Source organism: Taudactylus pleione, unplaced genomic scaffold (assembly GCF_031769625.1).
Source record: "Taudactylus pleione unplaced genomic scaffold, aTauple2 ptg000309l, whole genome shotgun sequence".
Taxonomy (NCBI): Eukaryota; Metazoa; Chordata; class Amphibia; order Anura; family Myobatrachidae; genus Taudactylus; species Taudactylus pleione.
In genome coordinates, this window is record NW_028284710.1 from 6,632,399 (window position 1) to 6,656,107 (window position 23,709).

At 42.8% G+C, this 23,709-nt stretch overlaps 1 protein-coding gene across 3 annotated transcripts in view; it reads right to left on the reverse strand.

Annotated features, from left to right (window-relative positions):
• Positions 1–23,709, reverse strand: part of LOC148511392 (collagen alpha-2(VI) chain-like) — a 313,628-nt gene that overhangs the window by 204,379 nt on the left and 85,540 nt on the right. For 2 of the 3 annotated variants that reach the window (XM_088442278.1, XM_088442277.1), the window contains exons 1-8: positions 19,820–19,987; positions 14,151–14,171; positions 14,000–14,065; positions 13,412–13,465; positions 12,629–12,673; positions 2,840–2,866; positions 2,724–2,750; positions 2,601–2,645 (exon numbers count right to left, since the gene is read on the reverse strand). In XM_088442278.1, the coding sequence (XP_088298404.1) occupies positions 2,601–2,645; positions 2,724–2,750; positions 2,840–2,866; positions 12,629–12,673; positions 13,412–13,465; positions 14,000–14,065; positions 14,151–14,171; positions 19,820–19,987 (453 nt within the window). Of the gene's footprint in view, positions 1–2,600; positions 2,646–2,723; positions 2,751–2,839; positions 2,867–12,628; positions 12,674–13,411; positions 13,466–13,999; positions 14,066–14,150; positions 14,172–19,819; positions 20,410–23,709 lie in introns of those variants that run through there. The other variant, XM_088442276.1, reaches the window with a different exon arrangement.

A 23,709-nucleotide genomic window follows, 5' to 3' on the forward strand; every position in this document is an offset into this window, starting at 1 on the left:
CCCTGAAGCTCCTGGCTGGATCTGTCTTGCTGTTATAGGTGTCTGTCTGCATTAACCCTGTGTTAACCTGCATCTTGTTATCTGCCAGTCAATAAACCAACAAGCCTGGTTAAGCTATCTGCCGTTTGAACTGACCTCCATCTTACACTGCTGACACCTATCAACACCTATAGGCAGGGCTGCCATTAGAAATTGTGGGGCCCAGGACAGATGAAACAAGCAGGGTCCCCGACCTCCCACCCAGTGGAGGCAGATATGTATCATGGAGTGCTGGCACATACTATAATGCCCTCCATAGTACTGACATACACCTCATAGCAGGGACAACCCTTTCACCACTTAACTGACGATTTTTCCGGCAAAGCCGCTCAGAAATTGCCGGGTCCGCAGGAGGGAATCAGTATGAAATCCCGGCACTCGGGATGCATGCTGTCAATATACCAACATCGGCATCCCGATGCTCAGGATTCTGATAAGGGTCTGGTAAGTATGCTAACCGTCCCTCTTTCTCCCCCTAACCCTAACCATCCTTTTCTGTATCCTAAATCTAACCCTCCCCGTTAGTGCCTAAACCTAACCCTCCCCCCTTGGTGCCTAAACCTAACCCTCCCCCCTTAGTGCCTAACCCAAAAGGTACCTAACCCTAACCTCCCCTCTAGCCTAACTCTAACCCCCCCCCCCCCATGACGCCTAAACCTACCCCCCTCCCCCCGTGGCTAAATCCCAGCAAGCCCCGCTATACTTATGATTGGCATCCCGGCTGTCGGGATTCCGGCGTTATAGGGTGCTCCGGCGCCGGTTTTCTGGCCGAGTAGTAGCATTCCGGCGCCGGGATTTCATCAGCCGGGATGCCGGCTGTAGGTATCTACAACTACAACCCCACAAGAGAGTCCTCGGAGTCAGAGAAGATCCGTTCTGCACATGTGTAGAAGAAGTGTCCTCTTCAAAAACACAGCGTGTGGTGTGGCCGTACATTGTCAGCTGAAGTACAACTGCCTGTGTTTGTATCCCATACGATCATGTCAGTTAAGTGGTTTATAAAGTCCAAATGATTTACTAAAGAAAAATTGTGCTTACTTGTCATTTTTAGTACAGTACTATGTGGCAATGAACATGGTCTTGCTTCCATTCATCCGTGCTACTTTTGAATGCAGCCACTGAGAAGGGGAGGAGGTCAAAGGAACATATTGGGGGGATGGGGCAGAGGCACACTAGGTGAGGGGGCCCAAAGGCATACCTGGGGAGGATGGGAGGGGGAAGGGTGAGGGGGATAGAGGGGGGGTTACGGAAGTATCTATATTGTGGTATGTAGTGTGGTGTAGAGTGGTCTGTGGTGTGATGTTGCCGTTCGTGATATTTTGTCTGCGGGTTCAGATACACTGCTCCCCTAGGTAGGTATTGATGATGTGGGAAGTCAATCCGAGCAGATTAAAAAAGTATGCAATATCTCAGTTCTTTAGCACAAACTGTCTCTGTACAATCCTCGGCTGGGAAGTGGGTAGACCCTTTCAGGGGGCTCCTTGTGTGCGGTCCTTACTACTGCACGTTCCCATGCTGGACCTTTGGTCTACAGACTTAGGAACCGGAATTGTTGCAATGTCAATGTCAGGAGCCCATCCAGTTGTCAGCGTCCCACACTGGTGATGGAATATGCTTACCTACCGGTAGGTCTAAGGTGGTCCGCAGTGGAAAGCAGGTCTCTCACTTGTCCCGTGGGGCTGCTGTGGGGTGTGAAACCTCCGTGATCCCGTGGAGTACCGTGCAGGCGGGCACACTCGATGCAGCAGCTTCCTGGGCTCCTGGTCCGTATGGCGGTGCAACAGATTGGTGCAGCGGCCGCAGATAATTCCGACCCCACGATCCCGTCGGGTCTGACACGTGACATCGAGTCTGAAACCTCGTTGGATGTCACACCCCACCACACCACCACCCCTCATAAACACCTATCCCACCTATACTACATATGTCTGACCGGACTATAATCCCCCTATCTATACCACGCAGACTCCCTTTCCTCAGAGCCCTTCTGCATAATTCTCCCGCCTGCATTCCACTGGACATACACACAGCCCATATACTGTTGCAACCTGACCTATATCCCATACAAGCACGTACAGGTACCACTGCTCATAATTCCAAACAAACCATTTGAACCCGGACCCGGTACATTAGTACCAGCTGTACACCTCTAATGGCAACCCTGTCTTTAGCTTCTGCCAATAGTCCCATGCATAAGCAAGCCAAAAGGGACAAATGGCCAGTAAAGAGCAGCAGAATCCACAGATCTATATGCTTTCCTCTTAATTTGTACTGTGCAAGTGTGAGTCAAAGGTCTGCACATGTGCAGAATACTCGGCAGCTGACTTCAGATGCTGAATTGCTTTGTAGACATGACGCCACCCCGATATGGCATAATAGCAGCTAAAGGCCAGTGTATTAGTGCATAATTTCTCTGCGGTTTCCCCCTTCCTAAATAAAGAGAAGTAGGGATGAAACCTTTTCTGGCAGAAATGACAGACAAAGGGGTTTGTATTGATTGATAACTAGACCCCTATAGATTTTAGTCAATGTGAATAGTTAATTTTAGCATTTCACTGTACCTTTTCCCCTGGAGCCCCAATGATTCCTGATTTTCCAGGTTCCCCCTTTTTGGAAGAAATGCAATCAAAATTAATATACAGTAGGCATTTAATGTTAACAAAAGAACTACAATATTACAGTACCTTCACACCAGGTTCTCCATAATCTCCCTATAAAATACATACAGTAGTTAGCTGTTAACATATTATTAAAAGCATACACATACCTGAAGTTCTTAGAATGAGTAAATATAACTTACTTGTTCTCCTTTCTGTCCAGGGTAACCCTATAGATTGAAAAAAAAAGCAATGAAATAATAATGCATATTATTAAAAATGTAAAACAATGGCTGTTTTCAAAATCTCAGAATTATACTCTAGAAGCATGCAGGTGCTTTAAACTCACTAACATGTATTATCATGTTACCATTTAACACCCTTCTTAAATACAATGTAACTTAACTTCTAAGAATAAAGACACAGACAACAGTGGTGGCACTGAAATATTTTGTCAAATTTATTTTTGACAAGTCATTAAATTTTAGACTATAAGTTAATACTAATAATGGTGATGGCACAAAAAGAACGCACAGGACAATAACAACCAAACAGCTCAAACAAACAAACACACACACAAGCCAAGCATTGGTGATCAACTCTCCTTTACCTCCAACCACCCGTCCAGGTGGTATAGCCATTTCCCATCCAGGACAATTGCTTACTCTACTTTAATGAGAGCGCACCTACTAAGCCTAACTATTAACATAAACTAACTCCAAGTGTCGTTCTTTTCCGCACAAACAAACAGCTCAAACAAAGACACACACAAGCTAAGCATTGGTGATCAACTCTCTTTTTACCTTCAAACCACCGGTCCAGGTGGTATAGCCATTTCCCGCCCAGGACAATTGTCTGTCGCCTTACTCCACTTTAATGAGAGCGCACCCACTAAGCCTAATTATTAACATATAGTAACTTCAAGTGTTGTTCTTTCCGCACAAACCAAACAGCTCAAACAAAGACACACACAAGCCAAGCATTGGTGATCAACTCTCTTTTACCTTCAAACCACCGGTCCAGGTGGTATAGCCATTTCCTGTCTAGGACAATTGGCTGTCGCCTTACTCCACTTTAATGAGAGCGCACCCACTAAGCCTAATTATTAACATAAAGTAACTCCAAGCGTCGTTCTTTTCCGCAACCACCAAACCAACCATCATACATTCAACAAACGAAAAAAACAAAAAGAGGGAGGGAGGGTGGGAAAAAAACTGTAACAAAGAGGCAGATTCACATACATCACACCATTATATACTCTTAGACCACTCCCCATGAAACATTCATTGTCTGCATAAGACCATCTAAACTTAAAGGGGCAATATCCAACACATTATTAAGCTGGCAACACTCAAAACACTTGTGGTTTAATGTCCCTCATGTTTACATGTCATCCTTCGGGCTTACTTCTATCTCTACAGGGGATTCCAATCAATAGATCTACAATAAAAAGGTTGACAGTGTTTAGGTAGGCAGGCAATAGGTTGACAGGTACAACAGTTTAGGTTTAGGCACTTACCCCAATGGTCAGAGTAGGCACCAGGAGGGAGGGTTGGGGTTAGGCACTAAGGGGAGGGATGGGGTTAGGCACCAAAGGGAGGGTTAGGGTAAAGATTACAGTTAGAAGACAAAAAAAGTGGAACCATGTTTGTGTCGACCATCCCAATGTCGACCTTTTGACCATGTGAACACTTTGTAACTGTCGATCTTCATCCATGTCGACCTTTTTGTTCCTGTCGACCTATTACCTGTCTACCAATTGGTGTAGATCTTTTGGCTGTCTATCTATTTAGTGTAGTTATTTTAATCCACAACCCCCTAGAGGCACACATACCTAATTTTGATAATATGAATATTTCAGTTGAATACAGAATGCCCAATGCTTTTATATTTCACAGTCAAACAATTAGTGCCACAATTTCTCTCTCCGTATAATGTATTCCAATTTGAATGAATTACTGAGTGCTTTGAACATTAAAAACACTTCAGTGATTAAGGGGCATATGTATCAAGCTGATTTTTACATAAAATTATGCAGAAACGATAGTTTTTCTGCATAATTTTATGTATTGTTGCTATGTACTAATAGAACAATGCAGGAGATTTCACAGAAATCTCCAGCAAAGTCCTGATAAGCACTGCAGATCGTAGTCCTCATTATTATCAATGGGGACTACGATCTGACCCCTACTGTAAGCCTATGTGGGCTCCAGGTGCAGGATAGAGTTCTTTTGATCTCTCCCCCGCAGCCCCTGGCCAGTTCCGGAAGCTAGCATGCGCAGTGTCAGCTTCCCTGGAGAAGTCTCTCACTTTTGTGAAAGACATTTGTTAAATGCTGGGGTTATAAGTTGCGGTAACAGCGGTTACCACAAGCGCTGTCCCTGCGAGTTCCCCGTAGTACATAGCCGGGATATTTTATTAAAAATGAAAATATCCCTGTCGAGTTAAGTACATAATAATCGTGGCAGGACCGAAATTATTAGAACATAGACTATTTAATTCACTGAACTGATTCAGTGATTATGGAGAAATTGACTACTGTGTATTTTGAGCAACCACCAGACTTTCATGTGATTTGATGTGTGGCTTGTAAACTGCACAATTTGCTAATGATAAAACCGCACATGAAATCACATGTACCAAAGGAGTAAGGTCTGAAACCGTATTGACAGTTTGGAGACCTTGCTGACTTACTTTAATACAATCACTGCATCTGAGTTAATTTTCCACAAAGTAAATCATCGCATGGGAGATGTCGAGAGAGATAAAGTACCAACCAATCAGCTTCTAATTGTCATGTTACAGGCTGTGTTTGAAAAATGACAGTTAGGAGATGATTGGTTGGCACTATATCTCTCTACAAGGTTTAGTACATCTTCCCCACACACTAGTAACTGAACTGGTGCAGCAGAATACCTTTTTTCATCTTTTATTAATTTACCTGGGCACCATTTCTTTATTTGTTACATAGGGCATATCTCTATAATAATTTCGAGGATATATTTCTTTGTTCATTATAGTGCATAATATTGTGGCACTACAGGTATGCATAGTTCTACAAGCAATATCATGCAATAACACTCATGGACTGTCAATAAAAGCTGGACTTCGAATGCCACAATAGGTTGTATTATATTTGGAAATTTTTACTGCCATAGAAAACGAGCAGGGGTGTCAGGAGGGATCCAGTGCTAGTCAGCATTGGGGCACTAACTTATAGGTACAAGAGCTCATAATTACCTTACAGGCACAGGCAGACCTGTAACTATGGCTCACGGTAGGGGCGTACTAAGAGAGGTGGGAGGCCCGTGTTCACTCTCCGTCCGGGGGCCCCCTCCTCTCTCCCCTCAGCGAACTGACAGCAGCAGTAGACTCTGGGCACTAGAGTGTGCCGAAAGTCTACTGCGCTTTCACGCCATTTTCCCGATAATTTCCTACTGTGCATGTGCAAAACACTGGGAAAATGGCAGCGGCGGCCATTTTCCAGGCGTTTTGTTTAGCGCTTCTCCGTGGGACTTCGGAGAAGTAAGTATACAAAATTAGAAATACGACCCTGGCTTGCGGCGCTGGTGAAGGTCACGCCCCCTCCGTATGATGTTACGCAAAGGGCTACAAATAGCAAGAATTACAGCAATGCCCAGAGCACTCTCAGGATGCTTCGGGGGCTGTAAGGACACAGGTGTGCACATCTAAAGCATCCTAAGGATGCACTTCTGTAGAGATTCTGGCTCAGGCAAACCTTCTAGTGATCCTTTTAAGCCAGGGGCAGTACACAACACAAGGCACTCCACACACGCAAACAAAAATCAATTATTTCATATCCACATTCTGGCCTAAACTACATGCTATTTTAGGATTTAGGGGTTTTCACACCATTATACTTACATCCTTATACATATCCTACAAATTGCATCCTGCTGCTTAGCAAATTTCCCCCTAAATGTGTATTGATACCACACTTGGTTCTATTGAAACGTATAGATAGAGGGTGTGATCACTTGGTAAGCTCCAAATCCCACAGCGTATTCATCATCACTTAATTTCTACAAAAGCAGGTGAAAAATAAAATTTTCATCTACTTTTGAAAAAATTAAGGATCCTGCTGTCTGCATACACTAGTATTGGGACCTAAATTCATCAAGCTCCAAAAATATGATATAATATAATATTTTGAGAACTTGACTGCGGGAGCATTCGCCATCTTCAGATGGCATTTGTTCCCACACCTCTGCTACTTCACTATGGAAAGGAGTCCCGGATTGCGAAGAGAGTTCCTTTAGGATCCCTCTGCCCCTCTCCAGCTCCTTACGCAAGACTCCGGGGCTTTGTGCACCTGCGTAAAGCCCTGTTCACAAAAGCGTACTAGCACTGCTGAATCAGACTAGGCAGCAGAGCCGTAACTAGACTTTTTGGTTCCCTGTGCCAGAATGAGCATTGGCGCCCCCCCCAGCACACACATTTTTCAAATAGGGACATAAGATAATGCACCTGAAAAAGGGCCATGGTCTCATGGGGAAGGGCCAGGAAAGATATAGGGGAGGCCAGGAGACACAGGGGATAAAAGAAGAGGAAGTTACAAGTAAGAATCACAATAAACAGGAAAATAGACAGGCCCAATCAGCGCCACCTGCCCTGCGGTGCCCTGTGCAAGGTCGCACCACCCTAGTTACGGCCCTGCTTGGCAGTATTAACTTTCACTGCTCCGGATGTAGTTGTGAAAGAGACTGCGGAGACAGCTAATTTTCAGATCAGCTGTCTCTACACTGGAGCAATGCTGATTTGTCCCGGTGAATATGTATCCACTGTTGCTACTCACAGCGAGTGGGATACTTAATTATCAAGGGCCGTCCATTCCCCAATAATTAACATGATGAATGAACCCCTTTTGAATGTTATATCATGGAAAAGGCAAAGGTAATAACTACTTATTTGTTTTCCCTACTTCCTCTCCATTTCGAAGCTGTCATTCTCCCTTTACTGCTCGGACTAACATATCTGCTCTCTGTCCACCCCATGGTGTGTATTCAATTAAGCATTACTGTAGGTGCCAGATACCACGTGTAATAATTTTCTGTTTCATTACTGTCACTTTCACTTTCCTTGTTGTTCTTCTGGGTATTTCTGATTCTCCGTATGTTGGGATCCAGTCTAAAGATCTACAGTAAAAAGGTAGACAATGTCTAGATAGACACCAGATGTTAGACAGTCAATAGGTCGACAGGGACAAAAGGTCGACACACTACATGTCGATATGTATGAAGGTCGACGGGTACAAATGGTCAACAGAGTCAAAAGGTATACATGAAAATGGTCAACACAAAAATGGTCGAGAAATGATTTAATTTTTTGGGGGGGTTAGGTTTAGAGTTAGGCACTTACCCCGACGGTTATGGTTAGGCACCAGGAGGAAGAGTTAGGGTTAGGCATTTACTGGTGGGTTAGAGTTAGGCACTAGAAGGGGCGGTTAGGGTCAGGCACCTACCCCGGCGGTTATGGTTAGGCACCAGGAAGGAGGGTTAGGGATAGGGAGAAGATTAGGGTTAGAAAAAAAATTATGTGTCGACCATTTTCATGTCGACCTTTTAACCCCATTGACCTTCTCACATGTCGACCTCTAGCCCTTGTCAACCTATTGACTGTCTAACATCTGGTGTCTATCTAGACATTGTCTACCTTTTTACTGTAGATCTTTTGATCCACATCCAGTATTTCTTCTACTTCCTCTATGATTCTGGTGTTGTTCAACTCTCCTTTGTTATGCCAATATGTCCCTCTGAATTGGAATGTAATATTTTACATTACTAGGATAGTTTTGGAATGTTGGCTCCTCAGCTGACTAAATGCCACTGGCATAAAACCAATTTATCACTCGCCCTTCCAAACTCCCTTGAAACCTAAACTAGCTACACACTGTACAATTTATCTATCAGGCCGTTGGAATAATTGAGGATCTGTCAGAGGATTGTATAATATGGAATTGGTATGTAATGCTGGCTGTTGGGATGCCTACTGTCAAAATATCAACAGCGGCATCCTGATGGCTGGTATTCCAACAGGGGTCGTTTAAGTATCCTGCTCCCCCTAACTCTAACCCTCCCTTCTTGTAGCCTAACCTAACCCTCCCCACCCCGCACCCTAACCCTCCCTGTTAGTGCCTAAACCTAAGTCTACCCCCTTTGTGCATAAACCTAACCCTCCCCCCTTAGTGTCTAACCCTAACCCACACCAGTGGTGCCTAACCCTAACCTCCTCCCCCTAACACTAACCCCGCTATGCTATCTAAACCTAACCCTCCCCCCTGTGGCTATCGCAAAGGGCGCCCGGACTTACATCGTTCGGGCAGCCGTCCTACTGGAGTCCGGCGTCGGTATTAAGATAAGCGTCGGTACTTCGACGCCTATCTTAAGGCCCTTGTCGGGCTTCCCCCAGTTGATATTTAGACCAGCGGCATCGTGGCCGCCGTTCTCATAACTACATCCTGTATTATATGTATGCACGTACAATCTCCTTTTAGCTCAGATATATTGCTCTCATCGAATGATCACATCTTCTAGGATGTCTGTAAGATGCAATGGGCCCCATTTATCATCGAAGCATAACGCTGAAGGGGTTATGCCACACTTTCTGGATTTAAAAAAAAAGTGGTAATCTAAGATTACCGCTGTTTGTCAAGCATCGCTCTCGCCATCTTTTAGATGACGAGAGCGATGCGGTCCCCATTGCCGGCAATGGAGACCCGGAGGTGCCTATCCAGTTTCAGCACAGCCTTCCAGGCACTACCAGGTCCCCGTGTCATGCACATGCACATGCACAGATGGACCATCGCATATGCGCATAACACAGGAGCCCCGTCGCTGGCAGTGTTAGGCAGCAGCCCAGTGGAGGACCTCGCAGAGGAGGAGGACTTAGCTGGACCTCACCGGATGGGTAAGTAGTATTGGTAAAAAGCTAGTAAACTTTTAGTTTGTATCACAGTAATACCAAACAAAAAATTGCACTGATGTTTACCATCATTGATAAATGGGGGCCAATATTTCTTTTCATGGTATCGGAAGTATTTTGCAGTGTGTGTGTGTGCTGACGACTGATAAACCTACAAGTCTTCAGATAGCTCTGGGCGTGCTTATGTAAATCTATGCAATGTGTAAAGGGATACAATATTTTCTTTAAACCGATAGGAGAGATAAATCAGAGAATTGGAAGAAACAATTATATAGTGTGTATGCTTCGCTATTGGAGTGTGTAGGCTTCACTATCGGAACTATTCCTCGCAAGGACAAATTGAGAGGTCATCGATCTGAAGCAAAAATGAAGAAAGCTTAGGGTGCAGTAGGCATCGATCTCTACAAACACATATTGCACCTTTCTCAATAGTATCATCCTATGTCAGTGGTTCTCAATTGGTGGTAGAGCCTGTGGAGGGGGTAATGAGATTTCTGTGGAGTGGGCAGTGAGAAGTCTATGCAGGGGCTAGTGAGAGCTATGGGAGTGGGGCTAGTAAGAGCTACTATATGTGGCGGGGGCAATGTGCTATGTGAAATGAATGTCACAAATGTTTGCATGTTTATAAATGCATACCTTCTGCATAGTGGCACTTGACCAACTCCCATAGTAATAAGGTACCAGCCAAAAAAAGGTTGAGAACCCCTGTTCTATGTTATATAAATTGGGACAATACTTTCCTTTCACTTTTGTAAGGAAATATAATTGTCTCTTTTTATTGAGCATAAATAGATGTTGCAGCTGTATGTACATATGTTATGCTTTTTAAGATTTAAATTGTATTTCTGTGACTATACATGTAATTTATTGTTAAAAAAAGAATAAGCTGTGACCCCTTCCACCAAGTACAAAATTCTCTGCTCCGGACTTCACACTTAATTGATTATTGCCATGACGCTGTCACCTGTGCTGAAACTCCCTTCTGAACAATGAATCAGTTCAACGGGTGGCTGCAATCATAAATTAAGAGGGAAGTCCAGGAGCAGAGCAATTCGTACCTGGTGGAAGTGGTCATGTTGGAGGGTCTGGTATTTGAGTCAAGAACCCATGTTTTTTTTTGGTGAGTGATAAGAAAATCTTATTATGTATATAAAACACTCCCTCGTATTCTACAATACTTACCATGCACTTCTATTATTATAGTCTTGTCAATGATTGGGGCCTATTCATTAACATTATTTTTGCTAAAATAAAGTGAAAAAGGGTGATTTTATACCCTTTTCACCTTATTTTAGTTTCACATAAATTTACTAATGGGCAATTGGAGTAGAATTCGTAAAAGTCTACTCCAAGCCCTAATTATCACATATTTTAGTAACCAGATCACATTTCCCATAATTGTAATGGGAAAGGTGATCTGCTCAGATTTTCTAAGAAATATAATGAGAAAAAATGGCAGAGGTAAGTTTAAGCTAAGCAGGGGAGGGGGTTGAGGGAGGATCGCGGTGGGGGGGTTGCGGTTGTGAGGGGGGTTGCGGTAGCCAGCGGCAGCATATGCGCAGACACCGTCTCACTTTATTTTTAAAATATAGGGAGTAGTGTTCGGGCAGGACTTGCAGGGACAGAGCTTTATCGCAAGCTCTGTCCCTGGAAGGAGTTGGTCAAGTGCAACAAGTCTCTCCTATCTCTCCTGTCCCTGCAAGGGATTTTTGATAAATTCCTGTGATATTTCCTAAATTCACAATGCGAAGTTAGTTGGGTGGGCCTGGCCTTGCGGGTTGGGTCGTGGCCCTGCGGGCCGAACCCCTTTTTTTTGTTACACCGGGGGTGCGGGAGGTGCAGGCTGCCCCCCCGGGGACCAGCCTGTTTGAGTGCCGGCTCCCTCGCTGAGCTAGGAGCCGATTGCTGCATGTAATGAAGCACCCGGCTCCCGTCACTGAGGGGGAGCCAGCAGTTTGATGTCACCCCTCAACTGGTGCCGCCGGTGCGGTCCGCACCCCCCGCATCCCCCTTGTGACGGCAATGAATCTGTGTATGAGTCGCTGACAGGCCCTGCAGACTAATATCTTCTTATCGCACTCTTTATTCTATCTCTGTTATTTTATTTGTTACCACATGTACAGTGATCTTCTCTGCAGAACCACAGGTATATTATATAGTCAATTATTCCAGTCTGTATTAATAAAAGGTGGAAAGTTACAGAAATCTCATTGTCTGTGGATTAAGAGATGGACTTGGTTTAGCTATCTGAATAGTCGCACACATGGTATCTGCACATTGCATACCTCCCAACTGTCCCGCATCCAGAGGGGCAGTCACGTTTTTCTGGGACTGTCCCGCTGTCCCAGCCGAGGGCCGCAGTGTCCCAGGGTGGGGGGGAAGTTGGAGAGAGCACAAACCGCGGGTGCACATGCGCACGGCATGTGTTCACCAGTATACGGAGAACCTGGGGGCTGACCAGCATCTCGGAGAGTGCTGGGCATGCCCCCATAGTGCCGTAAACGGAGGAAGCTGCGTGGCTCCGCACCATTTTCCCAAGGCTCCTCCCCCTTTTCCAAAGCCCCGTCCCATTTCGGCAGTGTGCGAACTGTCCCTCTTCGTGGGACCTAAAAGTTGGGAGGTATGCATTGAAATTTGTTGCAGCAATTCTATTCTTTGCCACACTTTTCATAATATACTCTCACCATATACTGTAGCACATTTGGCCATGTTGAAAGATGGTGATATGAAAACATACTTGCCTAATTTTTGGACCTCTCCAAGATACATGTATCTGGGACATAATCCCAGGAGAGGAGACAAGTATGATTGCATTGTACTGTGCAAGTAAAAGTGAGGGGTGATAAGCTTATTCTATGTGCAATGCACATCACAGGACTAATGTAATAATTTCATTGCTTTTAAAACTTTAGCCATATTAAAATGATCTGTGACTAACTCACAATTAATTGAACCTCTCTTAAAGACAGTTAAAAATAATCTACAGTACAGAAAACCATAATAATAATAATCATGTACAGGTATAATACTATAGAACGAATATATGGTACCTTTTTACCAGGAAATCCAATGGAACCTTCTATTCCTAATTCACCCTGAAACATGTTTAAAAAAAATACTTAAAAAATATTTAAAACACTTCAATTTATTGAAGCTATGTGGGATCAAAGTCATGCAATTTATTCAGATTATTCATCAATTCAGATTGCCTTTTTATAGTTAAACAAAATACAAAATTATAGTTAAGACTAAATATATATTGCCCTGGGTTCGGTACACAATCCCGACAGTGACAACAGTCAAAATCCAGACTCATGTTTAAGTATTTTAACCCTTGCCCTAACCCTTCCTGCAGTCTATCCCACCCCAGCCTAACCCTCCCGTAGTCTAACCCTAACCATCCCATCCCGCAGCCTAACCCTCTCCCTATTGCCTAACCCTAAACCTAGCTCTAATACTCACTGTTGGGATTCTAACCATCGGTATTCTGGAGCCAGTGTTCTGATAATCATTGAGATTCTGGAGACGATATTCTGAACTTCGGGATCCTGACTACATTGTCTTGCTCCTTAAACCTGCATGGGAGTGGGGGATTCTCGCACTGGCAGATCACCTGATTGTGGCCCCCTTTCTGCTCTTGTAAGCATGAGCAGGGTCAGCACACGTACAGTGAAAGCCCATTTAGGAATAAGGCCTAAAGTCATGCATTTCAAGATCTTATGAGTCTGTCTGGTACCTCTAATAAGCAATTTTCCCTGTACACCTGGCACTCAATAGGGTGTATACTGTATACAATCTTGTTTTCTCCCAAGGATATAACCATATGAGTTTACCTGAGCTCCTGGTGGTCCTGTGTTGCCGGGTGGTCCAATATTTCCTTTCATTCCCTGGATTAAAACATATTATATATAGACTATATAATACCATACTTGATGTCACTGATAAGTTATTTGATCATGTATATCAAGGCTGTAGTCTGAATGTTTTATATGGGTCACAGAATTCTGAGGTGATCTCTAATATTCATAATCATTAACATTTGCATATTATTATATTAGAATTTAAAATGTTTCCTTATAATACACATCTCTCATTGAATATTGAAGTAATGGTATCAGGACTCCAAATGTAGCAGGTTTTCTCTTCAAATGATGGTACATATATTCTTGTGTATTATATAGGGATAAATATATAGGGATAAATATCCAGTACAATATTCACCATTTTACCATTATGCACTTTAATAATGTTCACAATATCTAATCATTCTATTACCTTATATACTATATATGTTTATTTTCCTAGAGCAATGTGGATTGTTAGGAGGATCGTTGTTGGATAAATATTTTAAGACTCAAAGCCAATAAAGAGTTCATTTATATTTTATATCTTATATTCTAGTAGAAAGAGAAAATATATACCTTAAAGCCCTTCAATCCCTTTGGACCCGGAACTCCATTCCTCGCTAAACACAGCGTTTCCTCACACTGTAACAATAAATCCAATGTATGATGCCATTAGCCACATCTACTTATTTAATACCACTTTGAATATATATGAGGCATACTATACCTCTGATCCAGCTTCTTTCACCTGTAAGAATAAAACAAATGCGTGAGTAAGAAAAAAAATCCTTTTTCAATGAAAACTCTGATAATGCTGAAAAAATTCCAAAGAAAATTCTTTAGCATCCCAATTTTTTTTTCTGTGTGGTATTAATGCATAATTTAAACAGTGAAAAACTAGTTGATAACAGAACAAGCAACTCTGGGCCTTATTTATCAATGACTTTTATCACTCATGAGTGATAAATCTCGTTGTGTATGATAAATGGTCTTATCTATAAGGAAAAACCTGAGGTCTCTCATCATGAAATGGAATAGCAAAGTAATGTCACATAAAATTGATCAGCTGGACACCAGTGACAAAAAAAAGTATAATAATGTGCCTAACTGAACATTTGCAGTAGACAGCAGACATTTGGTCACCTATAGCTTTGGCTTCCTGTCAGAACACAAAATCTATAAAACTTTTTTAAATACTGCTAGAACACAGCTTTTCTAAGAAGGTTTACTATAGAATGAACATGTTGCTTAGTTTGAAAATGGCATTTAGGATACAGTATGTAGTCTAAATGTCATCACTCAGAATGGTGACATGGTCTGAGCATCGACATGTCAAATTATAAACAATCACAAATCACAACTGTCGACAGTTTGTGTTAGTGTTAGGGTTAGGCTGTGATTAGGGTCACGGTTGAGATTTCACATGTCGACTTAATGTCCATGTTACATTTCTGAATGTTGACATTTTGTACCACATCCGTTAGTATACATACAGTATATACTGTACATACATATATACAAACAGTACAGAAATATTTGTATAAAAGTGTATGCTACTGTGCTATTTTTTATTGTTTCCATAAGTCAGAAAATATAAAGTATATTTTTGTATGCATAATAGTTACATTAGGTTTTAAAACACATAAATAAAAAAAGTATTTCAAAAACATTGCTCACTTTGCATTTTACCTCCTAGAGCTCATTCTGTACAAATTACCTGTTTTTTTTAAATGTGGTTAATTAGACACATGTACAGTTCCTGTAGAGTTAGACACATATACAGCTCGGGATGTAGTTATATGACCAGCAGCCGCAAGGGAGGAGGTTACGGTTAGGTACTAGGTGGAGGGTTAGGAGTAGGGACAGAATACTTAACAAAACGCTACTTCTCAGATGTCTGTGCTGAACTGCACGTCACGTGACCACCGGGACATGCTGCATGTTGACATTTTGATCATGTTGACATTCTCACGTCTACATGATAAATGTCAACCTAACACCTGGTGTATGTCAGGAGTAAAACGTTTGTATCCTTATGTCCCATGATAGCATATAGAGAGCACAGAGATGTGGCTTGACAGCTGAGGTTTCGCATTACCCTATTTGTACACAATATAATAAAGTTTTGAAGTGTCAAATATACAGAGTATAGGGTCTTGAGAGTTGTAACAATAAATTAAAATTGCAAATACAGTATCATATAAATGAAATTAAATACAAATATAAAATACAAATATTCAATGAGATACAACATCTGCTGTTTTCTCCTTTAAAAATCAAATGGTAATCTTCTTTTATGCCACACTCCAAATGGAAATATAAATAAGCAATGCAAAGAGACCAGTTTTCTATCAGCACATTAAGAGCAGCTAGCTAGAGCTGATCATCATCATTGTCATCATCATCATCGTAGTATTTAGTTGCATTCTCCCACAGCAGCAAGACATAGGTTTCCTGACTGGATTATCTACGTCTGCATCAAGGTCTACTTGAGACACAATAACACAATACTGTACACTGCCTTCACATGCCCACCCTATCCCTACCCAGAACCAGATCTCCAGTCTTAGGGACTCGTAAGTGTTAAAAGCGCCCAAATCTGCCTATGGCTAATGGCTGTAAGCATACTTTATTGGTACTAAAAGTACATATTTTATTTTATGAAAACAGACATATGTCCAAATTGACATTAACCCATTGTATAAAACTACATTCTGTAGTTTGTTATGGTCTGTTTTGGTTGGGGCAAGGGGTGCAAATATATGTATTATTCTTGTATGTGAGGTAAATACTGGCTGTATTTGCATGTAGCCCACAAACGATGGCAGCTCTATTTTTACACTGCAGTTTAGATGTCAGTTTGGACATAACGCTCTCAAATATAAATCACTCTGCACATTTTACATCTGCCCCACCTGCAGTGCAGCATGGTTTTACCAAGGTGCACAGTTACTTAATTTTATTTACGTCTACCTCAGCATTAGCCCATTTATTTTTCAAATGAGCAAGAGCCAGTTAATGTAAAACAAAATTAATCTCACTGACCTTCCTAACTTCCAAACAAAATATACTGTATAACCTTATGTCTATTAAACACCTTTTGAAAGCAGCGATTATTACCTAACGATTGCAACCTCTTTCTACAGTAATTTCACGTTATCCATAATTGCATAGCTACCAACTTGCCCTAGTTTTCAAGGACAGTCCAAGCAGTGGTGTAACTAGGGTATTTGGAGCCCAGGGCAAATTTGAAAAGGGAGCCCCCCCCCCGATGTGCGCGCGGCAAAAAATGGGCGCGGTCACTTAAAAATGGGGCGTGTCAACATGACACACCCCTTTATTTTCACACTGAACATTCCTATCCATATGCACCTTAACCCCAGTAGTATCCCTTATACAATACCCCCAGTATGCAGTTGTGGTCCCTCTTATGCAGGCCCGTAGTAGTGCCCCTTATACAGTATCCCCAGTAGTGGTCCCCCTTATACAGCCCCCAATTAGTTCCCCTTACTCAGTACCCCCAGTAGTGCCCCCCCAAATGCAGTGTCCCATGTAGTGTTCCCCCTTATGCAGTGCCCCCAGTAGCAGTCCCCACAATGCAGTGCGCCCAGTAGCGGTATCCCCTTATACAGTGCCCTTTATATAGTGCCCCCAGTAGTAGTCTCCCCCTAGGCAGTGCCCTTTATATAGTGCCCCCAGCAGTAGTCCCCCCAATGCAGTTTTCCCAGTAGTGGTCCCCCTTATGCAGGCACCCAGTAGTGATCCCCCCTATCCAGTGCCCCCTGTAGTGGCCCTTCCTATTATTGCCCCCAGTAGTGGTCCCCCCAGTGCAGTGCCTCTAGTAGTAGGCCCCTTTTATAATGCCCCCAGTGGTAGTTCCCCCCTCCAAGTAGTAGCCCCCAGTAGAGGTTGCCCCTCCCGATTACGTGCCCCCAGTAGTAGCCCCCCCCAGTAGAGGTCCTCCCAATAATGGTGCCCCCAGTAGTAGCCACCTCTCCCCTGTTGTGCCCCCACCCCAAGTAGAGGTCCCCCAGTAGTAGCCACCCCCCTCCCCCATTGTGCACCCACCCCCAGTAGAGGTCCCCCCAGTAGTAGCCACCCCCCTCCCCCGTTGTGCCCCCAGTAGTGCAGACAGGTTTTTAAAAAAATATATAAAAATATACTTACCTGAATCCACGCTGCTGCTGCTCCGGTCCGCGACACCGCTCCCGCCGCTGCCCACCAGTCCTCCCGGGGGTTAGGGGATGGATCATTAATTATATCAGGACTGGGGTTGAGGGGGATCATTAATTATATAATAGCTGGGGGGTGAGGGAATCATTAAATATGTAAGGGCTGGAGGTGAGGGGGAGTCATTAAATATGTAAGGGCTGGGGGGTCGAGGGGATGGATAATTTAATATGAGATTGGAGTGAGGAGACCATTAAATATATAAGAGGTGATGAGGATCCATAAATATATTATATAGGAGTGGGAGTGATGAGTTGTTGGGAAGTGGAAAGAGACCAAATCATACAATACATATATATATATATATATATATATACACGGTATATATATATATATATATATATATATATATGGATGAAGTTGGGCGGGGCCATTTACTACACAATAGAATGGTTTATGTGTGGGTATATATATATATATATATATGTATTCATATATAATTGGCTAACGGCCTCATGGAGTTGTGGGGGAGGAGGTGTACACACAGTGGGCACAGACAGGGGAGGTGGTGCTGACAAGAGGGATATGACCCCCCTGTCTTAAGTGCCCCGGGACCCCGAAGGCTTAATCCGGCCCTGTTGGGTGGGCAGGGTTTTTAGGAATCTGGACTATGTATACGGGAGCCAGCTTCAAGGGCGCTTCCGTCTTTATGCAACGTGCATGTGACGTCATGGCCTCACACGCACGGACAGAGGAGCCGGAACGTGCCCCCCCCAAAAATGAAAAGAGCGAGGTGCATTCTGGCAGCATGGTGCCTGTTTGTTGCACAGTGCTGCACTTTATATTTACAAATATAAATTTTAGGGCCATGTGTGAGGGAGGTGAGGGTGAGGGAGGGGAAGTCAGTGGCTGAGGGGTTTTATAGTGCATGGTGCTGGCCTGCTGCAATCAGGCTGGAGTGGCAGGGGGCTGACGGCGGGAGTGGCAGGGGGCTGATGGCGGGAGTGGCAGGGGGCTGACGGCGGGAGTGGCTGGGGGCTGACGGCGGGAGTGGCAGGGGGCTGATAGCTGGAGTGACTGGGAAAGAGGCTGGAGAGACGGAGAAGAAGGCTGTAGGGGACACGGGACATGAATCAAGGGTCTGGTTGAACCTTTGTTGTATGATTAGGACATTAATTATATTCCTACACAAACAGGCATCTTCCGGACTGTGTGATCTCCTACATGCATGAATAGTGGATACAGACTGAAGATTGTCTGCCCAGGGAGAATCAATTTCTTTAGAGGTTTCCAATTGCAGAGACCCTGCCATATAGGTAAGGTGTATTTTTATTGAGTACACACAAAACTTAATTTTATTAGTGAAATTATTTTAGTGGGTATTTAAGTCCTCCATGCCCCAGTTTGATACTGCCCCTAATGTTTATTTTTACTTCCCTTTACTTTAACCCCATATGGACCCACCTCCTTCCTGGAACACTTCTGGGGGCACCATTGCACACACGTGTACCGGGCGCCCTGGCTACATATTACACCTCTGCCTGGTCATTTGGTAGAGCAGGGGTGGGGAACCTTTTTTCTGTAAAGGGCCAAATTGATATATATTACATTATTTGCTGGCCCGGTGCAGCCCGAGCCCTTTCCGCATGACGTTACACAGTGCCGGGCCACAATCGCTGGTGATTACAATGCCTGGATCATCCTGAGGATGCTCTGTGGAGCTGTAAGGGCAGCGGTGTGACCGTCTGAAGCGTCCTAAGGACACTCCAGACAGCACTGCTGCATAGATTCTGACTGCAGTGTGACATTCTAGGCACCCTGCTAGCCAGATCAGGCTAGCAGAAAAGAGCACCGAGGGTCAGACCAAATGATTACGAGGGCCTTATACAGCCCCCGGGCCTGAGGTTCTCCATCCCTGCGGTAGAGCGTATACACTGCACAATTTGCTGTAAATCATTGATGAGATTGTCAGATTGAGCTACATGTAGGAATGACCTGAAGATGCGATGGACAATGCTGCGGGAGCTCGCACAGTGCACACACACTTGACGATTTCAACAATTTTTTTGTTCCAATGCATCTTAATCGGGCAATTTGTTCAAAAAATCGTCTAATGTGTACCCATCTTTGGACATATTATTTGTACAAGCCTTACAATGTTTTATAATATTTATATTTTTATAATTTATTACACAACTAAAAAGAAAACAGCATTTGTGCAATTACCATTATATCGATGATTTTACTGATAGTCCTGTTCCTGTCTTTGCTGACATTAGCTAGGTAATTATACCAGTAGATTTCTGCAGGGGAACTGGCAATTGTGAGAAGTTCACTTTCTATTATGTCCAAACTTGTGGCAACTACAAATGTATTAATGCCAGCAGTCCTCATTGCTTCAGAGGCCTCAAAAGTTCCTCCACATGGAATTCCAGTGGTATAACCATCTGTTAGAACAATTGCAAACTTCAGGCCCCCATGTGCTGCAGTCTCCTTCTGGATAGCTTCGGTTGTTGCTTTCAAAGCACAATCAACAAATGTGCCATGTCCAATATCATTGACTTTGTTAACCATTGTGATAAAAGCAGATGCTTTGTCTGTTAGGCTGATGATAGGTTTCACAACATCAGAGAAGTGGAGTGCTCCATATCGCCATTTTATTTGGCTGCCCCTCTTCTTGGTTTCTTGCAAATTTGTGACAAAAGTCCTAAGAAAGATCTTAATTTCATCCATAAGGCTGCCAGATGTATACTTCAAAGCTGTATCCTTTGATGTATCAATAGTAAAATATATATTTACGTCACACTGAGGTTTATCTAAAAAAAAAAAAGTATTTAGAGTTAGCATGTGTTTTATAATTGCTAATATGTGTATAACTTAATACATACAAACATTAAGGGAAGCACTAACTGATCCTGATGACATTTCCTTGGACAGTGTTGTCACTCAGAGGCCATGCAGAGTCAGTGACTGAGCAAGTTACCTTCCTAGACTGTGATTGTGTGGGCAGCTTAAGAAAACAAAGTTTTGCAACTGATATTTTCCAACTAGTAAGTATATTTTAAAACAGTACATCAACAACTCTGTTTATAGCATATTACAATAAATGCCTCAAATAATTGGGAGGGGTATTCAAGAAATGTGAACCCCAAGCAAAGAAGAAAAATAACAGGGCTGCAGGTGTCTTCTGTTTGGTTGTTAGGGGGAAATCAGCTCCTCCTGTAATATAGAACAAATTCCATACCTCAACACCCACATCACCAATGGCATTTATGGGGTGGGAGAGTAGGCATTTGTACCCTAATTATCAGAGAGCAGACTCTGCTCACCATTAATGAGAAGCCATCCACAGGCCTGCAACTACTAGTTAAGCCATGGAAAATTATTTGGTAAAATAGTAAAAGTTTAAAAATACAATAAAAAAAAAAAAGAATAATTACAATATATATTTTCGTTTTAAAAGCATATCACAGTATATCAAGGTCAATTAAACAACCTGTCACCTGTGCTTTCTCTAAACAGTGTTTGGAATCTCCTTACATTTGCAATTATGGGGTTGAAAATTAATCTCCCAGACTCTACCCTTTCAAATTGTATTTCTGCTAAACAGATATTTTTATTCTTAGAATGTATTCCACTTTATAGAGGTCTAATTAGGGTTTATGGTGCCCAGGGGAAATTGAAAAATTTCCCCCCTCCCAGAAAAAAAAAATCCTATAAAAACATGATAGTAATTGGTGCTCACAGGAAACTGGGGCCAGGGCACCTAGGTGTGGGTAGGGCTTGCGAGGGTGCGTGAATGCCAGCTTTAGCGTGAATGCCAGAGCGAGTGTGTGATGGTAACTTGTGGGTGATTGTATGATACTTAGGGCCTCATTTATCAATGAGTTTTATCATTCACAAAGAGTTGACATTTGGAAGCTGATTGGCTGGAGCACCTTATCATTGTGAATGATAAAGCTTGTTGATAGTGTGAGTGATAATGTGATTGGCAGGAATACTGTAAATGATGAGTGTAGGAAAATTGAAGATCAATGTGAATGAGTGTTGTGGAATAAGTGACGAGTTTGAGGGCAGGGAGACTGAGCAGAAGTTACAGGGAGGGTGAGGGCAGTGACAGGGAAGTTGAAGGTAGAGCCATTGAGAGGGGTTACATGGAGAGTGAGGGCACGGACACTGAGGTAACCAAAGTGTGACCAAGTGAATGTATATATATGTATTTGCAGGAGACCAGCATTCTGCACATATAAAGCTGTTCAATGCCCTCCAATAAGTAACAACAGATTCTACCAGACACACTGCTCTGGATGGCGGGACCTCTCCCCCTCTCTGCAGGGCTGCCACAGTGCCCTGGGGCACGCGCCCCACCCTATAAAATGCCTCTGCCACTTTACATTCACTTTATTAGGTACACTTGTACATATACTATTTAACCAGATAATCGTATGGCAGCAACTGAATGCATAAAAGCATGCAGACATAGTGGAGAGGTTCAGTTATTATTCAGACCAAACACCAATATGAGGAAGAAATGTGATCTAAGGGACTATGGCCATAGAATTATTGTTGGTGTAAGATGGGATGTTTTGAATATCTCGGAAACTTCTGCAATTATCTCAAATGTTGGCTCAATGCGAAGGTCTTTACTCTTACCTTTGGAGGCAACTTAAACACTGCTAAAGACCCGACGCTAAAAAAATCTCCTATACCTGCTAAACTGAATTACTCTTGTTGGGCTGTGGTCAGCAGATTTATCTTAGATATGCATATGACAAACATTTGGTGACTTTCATCTCACTGACAAGTCCTTTACATCTCATTTGGGGTTCCATTACTCGTTTTTACGAATTGATTACATATTGGTGGCAGATAGTTTAGTCCAGGAGATGATGTCTGCTAATATTGGCGATATTGTCTCAAGCCCAATAGCGACAAGACTACACCAAAAATCCATACTATCAGTGGGCCAGTCGCGCTGTTCACTTATTAGATGCCTTGATTAAAAATTACTGTCATAGAAGTCATATAGTGTCTATTAAGGCGAGTGATGGATCTCCTCCCTTAACTAGGCCTTCGGATACTTCTAAAGCCTTTTATAAGTACTACTTATACAGCTGTGCCCTCAGATCCAGCCCAATCGGAAAAACTGGTCAGAGATGCCAGATTACCTTGCCTGCCTCCAGATCAGATACGCACCTTGACTCAGAGATTACCGCTCAGGAAACTACTGATGCAATATCTTCTCTCCAAACATACAAAATGTCTGGATTTCATGAATTTTCAGGGGAATATTTTAAAATCCTCCAACAGGACCCTACCATTACCCTGTTAGTACTGTATTGTACTATACATAAAACACACCCGTCCTGACCCACTTTTAATGTGGCATTCAAAACTTTGATTCCTAAACCTAGATGTGATTCTGCTTCTTTAGACTCTTAAGGCCCTATAACATTATAGAATGTTGATTTGAAGGTGCTTTCTAAAATTATTGCCAATAGGTTGCAATCTTTTTTTCTCTTCTATTTTATACTCTCGTCAGTAAGGGTTTGTTACAGGACAACACTCTGTTAGAGGGATACACTCTGCAATAGCATCAGTTGTGGCTGTGAATCTTAGACCTTCCATCTCTCAAATGCTTTTGAGTCTAGATGCTCATAAGACCTTTGACATGGTCCCTGGTCATTTCTTTGTGATACTGTACCTTGTCTTCTCATGCTTTTGGTCCTGACTTAATCAATTTGATTACATTTTTTTATATGACCCCCTCTACCTCTCTTTTGATTAATGGCAGTAGAAGCGACCCCTTAATTTTGACTTGTGGCACTCGCCAGGGTTGTCCCATTTCCCCTCTTATGTTCAACCTTTTTTTCGACCCACTACTTAGACTAATACATTCTTGGCCTACTTTAAAGGGTATGTGTACTGGCGATGCTGAAGTTAAACTTATGGCATTTGCTGATGATGTGCTCATTTATACTTCTAACCCTAGATCATTGCTAAGACCTGTCTTGGATATGTTGGATAGTTTTGGTTCCATTTCGGGATTTGTTATTCATTTTGACAAATCGATGGCTCCTTATTTAAAACAATGTTTAGATCCTACTTGGGTAACA